This window comes from Lepidochelys kempii, chromosome 14, assembly GCF_965140265.1.
Source record: "Lepidochelys kempii isolate rLepKem1 chromosome 14, rLepKem1.hap2, whole genome shotgun sequence".
Classification (NCBI taxonomy): domain Eukaryota; kingdom Metazoa; phylum Chordata; order Testudines; family Cheloniidae; genus Lepidochelys; species Lepidochelys kempii.
Window position 1 is genome coordinate 17106840 of NC_133269.1, and position 10129 is coordinate 17116968.

The window sequence follows — 10129 nt, forward strand, 5'->3', positions numbered from 1 at the left end:
TGATGATCAGAAAACTGAGGCATGAAGAGGTGACAAGATTTGCCCAGGGTCACACAATAAATTGTGTGAAATAAACAGAGCCCAGGTGTTCTGACTCCCAGCCATGTGCCTAATCCACTAGATCACAGCTGCTGTGTTTGTAAGGACTTTATTATTTCCAGTGATTTCCCGATGCACCATTCTGTTTTGATAACATTATCCAAGATAATTAAGTATTTAACGTGATGATGGGTCAGCCTAATTATAAAAGTTCTTTAATCTAGCTGGGAGCTAATGAGTATTGTAGGTTGAATCCTTAACAAGGGTAGAGTGCATTTAAGAGCTACACTTGGTAGAAATTTGCAGTTATGTCATACATGCATGCCTCTGGTTCTGTAATAAAGTGCTGTAATACTGGGAAAAGATTATTCAGGTTATTGTTTTATATTCTGTACTCATTCCTTGGATGTGTTGTGCATGAGACACAGTGGTTTCAGTAACAGAGAATTGCATATAGGATACTATAAACACCCTTGTGTGCGGTGTTCAATTCATCCAGTGAACTTAAATGACAGAAGTTAAAACTGAATTTTCTGTGTATCAGACCAAAATAAATATAGTGAAGCCTTTTTACATTTAATATCTGATAAAGGAGTATATTTCTAAGAGAATTAAAGGCTAAATATCTTTCTGTATGCATGTCAGTAATGATAATCTTTACATAGAACAGCTAGACTGCATACCTGAAGTGATAGCTTGTGTTTTGTGTTTTTTCTTTCAGTCCATCTGTGCTGCAATCGCATTTTTCTACAGCAACTACCTTCTTCTTCAGTGGCAGCTCCTGATCATGGCAGTGGTTGGGTTCTTTGGAACAATCTCCTTCTTTACTGTGGAGTGGGAAGCAGCAGCATTTGTCGCCCGTGGCTCTGACTACAGGAGCATTTGATTCAGGTGTTCCATCAGCCTGATGTGAGGAGATGCACAGAAACATATTTATTGAAATGACTTGAGAAGGTGAAAAGATCACATTAGAGAGGCCGGGATGAGGGAAGCCTCTGTTAAAGCCCTTTCAGTGTAACTGACAGGAACAGTCATAATGAAACATAGAAAAACAAAATGCCAAAATTAAAAGGCTTTCTTTCTTATTTTAATTGACATTGATGTGCAGAAATCACATATTAGAAAATGGAAGGAAAATGGGATCTGTGCATTGAACAATTTTATTCGGATACATCCCTTTGCTGAGTGCCTATTTCTCTCTTTGTGATCAGGTACTATAGAAATTCTAGTTTCATTCCTCTCAAATAGTTTTATTTTTACTTAGATCCAAGCTCTGCAGACTCTTATCTTGTAAAAATTCCTTCTGTGTATGAGGATACAGTGTGCTGCAGCATGTCTACATATCCGAGAAGCCAATCTAACCCATGGACTTCTGTGGCAATAGAGGTGTTTTAAGGGGAACATTTTGTGATGCTGTGCCCCTCCATCCCTTGGTTCCTAAGTATATAACATTGTTGATACCCTATTTTATAGCTTAAAATTTTATCTAGGATCAGTTTTTAAAAAAAGAGAGATCGTAAGTATTATGGGCTGATGTAAAGTATATTAGATACATTTGGACAAGATTTTCTTTATTGAAGCTTATCAGAAGGCTAAGTAAAGTCCAAGATGATTAAGGGCCTGAACCTGAGAAGTGTGGAGCAACTTAATCCCCATTTATATCAACAGGTATTGTGAGTGCTCAGCACCTCTCAGGATCAGGCTATAGATTAGGTTGGCTGCCAGAATGTTCTCCAGGAAATGCTATACAAGGAGTCATAAAGACACGGCTCTCAGCCTGCAAACATTGGGTTCACTGGCATTACTCATGGTTAAAGTTACTCAGGTGTACAAGTATTTACAAGATCAGGGCTTACATTAGTTAGATGTACATGTTAGTAATGGCATCTTGTGATGGGCACGCTTTCCCATTTACCACTTTAAAGCCTGGTTAGAGGGGAAAGAGGACTGTAAAAATTGTCTCTTGTTACTGTACATACAGTATCTGCTCCATGTACATCATCTAAGTAATATATGAATAGCTGATTAATAAAATATGTTTGTCACTCAATAGAACATAGGAAGAACATGCAATAATTTATTCTGCATCATCAAAAAAACTTGGCAGCTAAATTTTGGATGCAGAATTGTTATACTGTAATTGGTGATAATGTAGGCAGCAGATACAACACACCTAGATTTTGTTTACCTAGTTGAACTTTCAGTGCTGGCAGTTAGGTTTTGACTAGTAAACAAATTGATCTGAAGCAATTGAGAATAGATCTGAACACCAAGGTGGAAACTTTTTAAAACACTTTATTAGAAACGTTCTTAGTTTGATTTTTAGTGAGGTACCATCCTTTGTTAGACTGCAAACCTTTTGATGAGCACAGTTGGTATGTTGACTTCTTGTATTTAAAGATGATTAAGAAAGAATTAAATGATGTTTCAGTTTCTCATACTATGTCATAACTACTTAGTGAGCATGGAGGATAAATTTGGTATTGAATTAGGGGAACCCTGTGTCTTTCTGTATCTCCGTGCCAGTCTCAAAGTGGTGCATCACGTGAAATCCTCATGTGGCACAACTAGGGTGACTAGATGTCCCGATTTTTAGTTCTTTGTCCCACATCCCGACCGATGCACGGTCGGGACGCCATTTGTCCCGATGTTGTGGCTTTGGCCGCTCCGGCCACTTTTTTTTTTTTTTTTTGCTTCCCCCCTATGTCCCGATATTTTGTCCATTGCATCTGGTCACCCTAGGCACAACCAAGCCTGTGCATAGTAAAATGGCACTGTACACAAATTTAGGGGTATTGGCTTTGGGTTCATTCCAGGTTTCTGCTGTGAGGTCAGAAAGGTGTTAGTGAGAGAATTATTGAAACCCCAGATACTTAGCTGGGAAGAGGATAGGTGAGGGAAACTCAAGGAAACCTTATTGGTCAGCAGGAGTTTCACTGAATAAAGTGTAAAAGGGAGTGAGATGGAGAAGAAAATGAAAGGGGAGAAAGGGTTAATATAACAATTCTACGTTGTCAGTCAAACTAAAGGGGAAATTCAGGGCATGGAATCAAATTGAATCAATGTATATGATGTAGCTGGCTGCACATTAGTGCCTCCCATCCACTTCTTTTATTCAGTAATTTCAAATATAATGACAGGTTTCAAAGTAGCAGCTGTGGTCGTCTGTATTTGCAAAAAGAAAAGGAGTACTTGTGGCACCTTAGAGATTAACAAATTTGTTAGTCTCTAAGATGCCACAAGTACTCCTTTTCTTTTTTCAAATATAATATTTTTTATATACCATTCATGAGGGGGGAAAAGTAAAGACACTAGGAAATCCTTCAGTGATTAGGTATTTTCCTACTGCATTCTTTTTTTATATTTTCTTCAAAGTACCAAAAGGCATAGAGAACTTTAATTAAGAGAGAAAAAAAATCAAGCTTCATACTATTCTTGGAGTCTGTTCTCCACACACCAGTGAGAGAAGATTTTAATTGCTAAAAGATCACAAGGAGCATTCTGTTTGGTAATACATGGGTGAACAAATTGGTGCTTATGGTGATGAGTGCCTTGCAAATGCATTAAAAATAATACAATTTCATTTTAGAAGGTAATACTTACGATGAGATTGCTTTTAAAAATGGTGCTTTATTAATGGATGTCTGTGTGCAGTGTTGTTCATCTGGGATAACAGAAGTATGCAGAGTGCTTTAGTAAAATCTGTAGGGAAAGATTTTCACCTCTAAATTTTCACAATTTCAGCAAGTATTTTGGATCTGATTTTCAGAGGTGCTGAGTACCGACCTCTCACTGCTGACAATTAGAGTTGGGGGTTCTCAGCACCTGTGAACATCCAGAGCATTTGTCTTTTTCTATTCTATCTGATTTGACTCAAAACCAGATAATGTAAGACACAAGGAAGGCTCAGAATTACTTATTAGGTTATTAAAGTGAACTAAGTTTTCTTTTTTGAGCCAAATTTGATAAGAAATTGACAAAATTCTTCAAGCCACATTATGAATGTCAAACATTTTAAAACTGCATACCCTATAAATATATGCACTACTGTTGTAGCCCTGTTGGTCCCATGATATTAGAGACACAAGGTAGGTGAAGTAATATCTTTTATTTATTTATTTATTGGACCAACTTCTGTTGGTGAAAGAGACAAGCTTTCGAGATACACAGAGCCTGACCTGAGGAAGAGCTCTGTGTAGCTTGGAAGCTTGTCTTTCTCTTTATCATGTTTTAATTTGAATTTTTAAGAAAAGTAGAAAAACCCTCAATTATCCAGGCAATCATGTAACTACATCTAAACTCGCAGACTTATTCCTGTGGAATGTCAGGACATGAAAAATACATTCAGCTGCACAGGATAAAGCACATTAGTCAGCTGTTTTGGATACAATGATCAGCAGTAAAAAGGTTAGTAATGTTGACATCTAATTATGCTCCCATCTCTGTAAGCATTTCTAAAGCTCCTATCACCATATCTAAGCACTGGCAGTAAGGGCCAATTGAGATGAATGGGGTAAAGTCACATTTCTCTTGGCATTTGAATCACTGCCCACTGAATTCAGTTGTGGTCTTTCCATTTTTTTCAATGTGAATTTGATCAGGGCCAGGCTTTCTGTGAATTTCTTGTAGTCTGGTTTGCATGCTTCAAAATCACTAGTGCATTGGTTTATATTGGGAAAATTATCTCCAGAAGCAGAACTGTAAATAGAACTTGGTTAGCTGCAAAGACATATATTTGTTTGTTTATTGTACCCTTTACTCTTAATGCTGTAATGGTTTCAACTTCCTGTGATGTTACTTTGTGAGTCCTCTAAACAAATGGCAAAATCCTTTAGGAAGAAAGAGGAAGTAAAAACTGATATTCCTGACTTTTGAATGCAACCCCCCGCCCCCTTGATTTTTTTTAAAAAATAGGCCTATATTCATCAGAAAAAGCATAAGGGTATATGTACATTTCTCTTCATTTTGCAGTTCTCAAAAGTTTAGATTCTTATGAAAACAGCAAAATGTATGGAAAGATGTTTTGCAGTCTGGATGTCTATATTCCTTGTTCTTCACTAATTGATATGTTCTAATTTGTATGGTTTTAATTTTGAGTATAATCTACACTAGTAGGTAGGGATGAGAAGGGAAACTCTCATAGTGGTTTATTTTACAAAACCAGGGCCAAATGCTCAGCTGGTATAAATTGGCAAACCTCCAATTGACTTCAGTGAAGCTATACCAGTTTCTATCAGCTGAAGATCGGGACCCAAAAGTTGTAGTGCTCCATGGCTACTACTCTGTTTGAATGTTGCGAACTATTCTCACAGAAATTACCCGATGAGTTTGTCTTCACTAGAAAATTAGGTCATGTTTGAAGAGTTGTGTTAAGTAGCACAATGTTAAACACAACTTTGCAGTCAATATAGACAGGGACCATTTTGTTTAACATCATGCCAGATGGAGATGGGTATACCCAGCTCGAACCATAGCTTTAGCTGTGATCAGCTGTCAGAATGCTAATCTTGATTTTTCTCTACAATGAATGCAAAATCATGTTTAACATGACCTAATTTTCTAGCAAAGATGAGTCTTATAAGGCTGTGTCTATGCTGATTCTTCTGGAGTTCTTGCAGCTGTTCCAGTGCTAGCAATGGTGGAAGGAGTAGCAGAGACCAGCTTCCAGTGTATTTTTCAACATGTCTAACCTTTTGTAGGTGACATGGTGGTAAAATGTCAGCCCTAGTAGAATTTCAAAGAAAACACAGGTTTCAGAGTAGCAGCCATGTTAGTCTGTATCCGCAAAAAGAAAAGGAGTACTTGTGGCACCTTAGAGACTAACAAATTTATTTGATGCATCCGATGAAGTGAGCTGTAGCACACGAAAGCTTATGCTCAAATAAATGTGTTAGCCTCTAAGGTGCCACAAGTCCTCCTTTTCTTTTTTAGAGAAAACACAGTAAGGAACGTTTAAGGGCTAGTCCACACTAGAAGTGCTAAAGTGGCCGGGCTGCAGTGTTGCAGCTGTAGTGCTTCAGCATAGACACTACCTGCACCAGTGGGAGAACCCCTTGCATTGGTGTAGGTAATCCACGTCCCCAACAAGCAGCAGCTAAGTCAGTGGAAGAATTCTTCTGTTAACCTAGCGCTGTGTACACCGGTGGCTAGCTTGGCTTAACTACATTGCTCAGAGGTGTGAAAAATCTACACCCCTGAGTGGCATAGCTGGGTCGACCTCTTTTTAGTGTAGACCAGGTCTAAGAGATTTCTGTTTTACAAGACACTCCACAATGACACGTCACCTGTTTGGTTCAGTAGCTGAGACTCCTGTTTTTTACAATTTCCATTAGCACACTCAACTAATGTCACTTTAGAAACTGTATAGCACTATGTAAAGTGCTAATGAGCAAGCAGTGAAAGAAATATGCTCAGAGCTATAGGAGTGCAATGGAAAGGACATTTGGAAGCAGAGAGAGAGAGAGAGAGTGTCAGAAAGAGCATGTGAGGGGAGAGGTGGTCAGGGTTCAATGAAAAGGATGTTTAGGGAATTAGTTGTTGGCATTAATTCAATTTCTGTTCTGCTAAATTATTATTTCAGTATTGACAAGCCCTCCTCCAAGCCATCTTTTCTGTTTTGTTTACATTTTGATGTCATGCAGAAGTCTTATTAAAATAGTTTTAAGCCTTTTTTACATTAAAAATGGTGTCTTTGGTTATAATTGAGGTCACATTAACTGAAAGTGGAGCCATGTGATGACTGTTACAATGAAAACACTGATCGTATGCAAGTGTTTTGAGTAAAAACAGACTCCTTACTATATTTCTTTTGTGGTTACAGCCACACAAATAAAAGTGAATCATGGCCTGTATTTTTGCTAATTTGCTTATTAAGTTGTCGGAATTGTTGTTGTCACTGTTTTAAGCTGTGCACTCATGCCAGAGGCTTTGTGAAGTTAAGTCAAAATATGTGGGCTGATTGATCTCGGAAAGTCTTTGCATCAACTATATTGGCTTGCTTTAGAAAATGAATGTGTCCTGGAACACCAGCACTCCATTTCAGTCAGGAAGGATTTCACTTTGTGCTAGTCATCATGGCATAGAGAGAGTAGAATATTGAGATGTCTGTGGAAATACAGATCTGACTTCCACTCCCTGATTAGTTTTCTCATCTCACTCCATTTGCAAGCCCATTTTATGAAGACTAGACCCAATCAGTGAAAGGAAGATTTGGTTCCATCCAGTTTTATAGCATGGGATTTATCTACCACCCATAAACATACTTCTCAAGTTCTGATATTCCCTTCACAACTCCTTTCACATGTCCCTATGATATGCCCTTATAAAATCAATGTAGCTATAGCCTTGTTGGTCTCAGGATATTAGAGAGACAAAGTGGGTGAGGTAATATCTTTTCTTGGATCAACTTCTGTTGGTGAGAGACAAGCTTGAAAGCTTGTCTCTCTCACCAACAGAAGTTGATCCAAGAAAAGATTCTCTCACCCACCTTGTCTCTTGTAAAATCAGTCAGTTTAATGGGCTCCATCTTTGGAACCTATTTAAGAGTCAGATTAGACGCAAGTGAGGAGAGATTTTTGTTCAATCTGATAGCTAGTTGGCTAGAATGTACCATTTGGACCAAACAGTTTTCTTCAGGTGATGAAGAACTGAAAGGTGATGGTTCTAGTAAACTAGAAAAGTAGCAACTCGAGTAACAATTCAGTTGGCTGTCAGATGCCAAAACTGTGGATGATGAGTGAGGGCAGATGGACAAAAATCTGAAAACTGCAGTGTGGGTAGGAAGCACCTGCATGCAGAAGGACCAGCACAGAGGAAGCTGCTCTGCTGCATTTTCCTCTGAGGATGCTGCATATCTCACATCCACAAAATTCAGTGTGTTCCTACTAGTGCGAGGATTGGATCCTTTCAATATTCTGATTTCTGAGGAGATAAGAACAGCCATACTAGGTCACACTAAAGTCCATCTAGCCTAGTGTTCTATCTTCTGACAGTGGCCAATGCCAAATGCTGCAGAAGGAATAAACAGTTGAGCCATTCCCTGTCATCCAGTCCCAGCTTCTGGTGTTTGGAGGTTTAGGGAAACCTGGGCCGTGTGCGTCCGTTGTATTCATGACTATCTTGGCTAACAGCCACTAATGGACCTCTCTTCTATCAACATACCTTATGTTTATTTAAAATCTGCTGCCTATTAAATTAATTAGGTGATCTATAGTTCTTGTGTTATGTGAATTACATACACTACCCTATTCATTCATTTTGTCTACATCATTCATGATTTTATAAGAACATAAGAAAGGCCAAACTGCATTAGATCAGTAGTCCATCTAGCCCAGTATCCTGTCTTCTGACAATGGCCAATGCCAGGTGCATCAGAGGGAATGAACAGAACAGGTAATCATCCAATGATCCATCCCCTGTTGCCCATTCACAGACATCATATCCCGCCTTTATCATCTCATGTTGATCTGTGTGTCTGATAATTCTGTTCTTTACTATAATTTCAGCCAATTTGCCTGGTACTGAAATTGGGCTTACCAGAATCACCTGAGGAGCCCTTTTTAAAAAAATCAGCAGTAGATTAGTTACTCTCCAGTCATCTGGAAAGATGCTGGTTTAAGCAATGGGTTACATACCAGTTAGTAGTTCTGCTGTTTCATATTTAAGTTCCTTCCTTGAATCTCTGTATTCAAAACAGTTACTTTTTGTAAAGAATTGGAATTAACAAAATAGACTCAGATTTGTTTTCTTTCCAAAAAGCCATGTGTGTCTCAGGACATTTTGGAGTTCTCACTTCACATTTATGGCATGAGGGAAAAAATATAGAAAGAAGGTTTGTGACTCAAATGAAAAATTACTCATTCTGTCATATTAAAGGAAAATAGCCATTTGTTTAGGTCACTTATTGACATTAGCTCCAATTAAGCAAGCACAGCAAGTGTAATGGTCTCTGCTTATTGTCAGGGCCATTCATCTTATGGTAATGGCTGCCCTACATGGGTTTGTTTCTAATATTAATCTTTTTAAAGAAAAAAATACATAAATAACCTGTTTGAAAGAGCCTCATAGTTATACATTATTTATTTCATGATTGCAGGAGAGGGAATGGGATATACAGCTCTGTTAACTGTTCCAGTGCTAAATGATTGTACCAGGGAAAGCTGAAATGTGTTCTCCCCCCACTGCAGGCGGGACACTCACAGGCAAGTCATTCAAATGTACATTCAATAGAAATGTGCTTCACTGGGACCTAAGTGTATTCTGGTAGCAGTGAATGAAGTTTCTAATCTACTGATTTTCCTCCTTTTTAATATAAGCAGCTATTTTAGAAGCAGATTTAATTGCCGGCTCTGGGCCTTATAGGGCTGTCTGCACTGTCACACGGGGACCTAGCTTTTGCTCTTTGGGCCCATGTATGGCTACTTCAGCCAACAGGGGCTGATTATCTTTGGAGTGGTAATTAGTTAGAGTGGGAATTATTTATTCATGTCACAGTAGCATCAACAGGTCCCAGTGGAGATTGCCACAGAAGAAGGATGGTTAGTGGATAGGGCTGTGGGAGATATAGGTTCCATTTCTGGCTCAGCTACAGACTTCCTTTGTGTTCTGCTGTGACCATTTGTTTGACTGGAGCTAGTTGCAAGGACTGTTTGGCCCTGAGGTTGTTTGTTTGAAAACTGAATTGGGAGTGCTTTCCTCCAGGTAGGCCTTGAGTGGTTGATTGGAGGGAAGGCTTTGATCCGGGCCAACTGCTTTTGAAGCTAGCAGCCTTATAAAAAAGCAGCCAGTTGCAAATCAAGTGAACAGCGAACAGAGGACAGACAAAAAGGTTTGCCTGGGAGTTCGCCTGCGGGGAGTTCCCCCAGAGTGCTTTTGCCGTTCAGGCTTCTGTGAGCAGTAAATACGATATCTGAAGAGGCTCTGAGAAGGAAGACATTATGGATAGTGGGCAATCAGCTGTTGTGACCTGCACAGGATGTGCCATGTTCCTCTTTCTCCCAGAGGATAGAAGCAACTTCGTCTGTATGGAGGGCAAGCTGGTCTCCATATTGGAAGAGAAGGTTTAAGGACTAGAGAACCAAGTAGCAACTCT

General features: G+C 39.0%; 1 protein-coding gene across 6 annotated transcripts in view; it reads left to right on the forward strand.

The window, feature by feature from the left end:
* Positions 1-9239, forward strand: part of MFSD11 (major facilitator superfamily domain containing 11) — a 39498-nt gene extending 30259 nt beyond the window's left edge. For 5 of the 6 annotated variants that reach the window (XM_073310489.1, XM_073310486.1, XM_073310487.1 and 2 more), the window contains one exon: positions 761-9239. In XM_073310489.1, the coding sequence (XP_073166590.1) occupies positions 761-925 (165 nt within the window). In that variant the 3' untranslated portion in view covers positions 926-9239. The remainder of the gene's footprint in view (positions 1-760) is intronic. The other variant, XM_073310490.1, reaches the window with a different exon arrangement.
* The last annotated feature ends 890 nt before the right edge of the window (positions 9240-10129 follow it).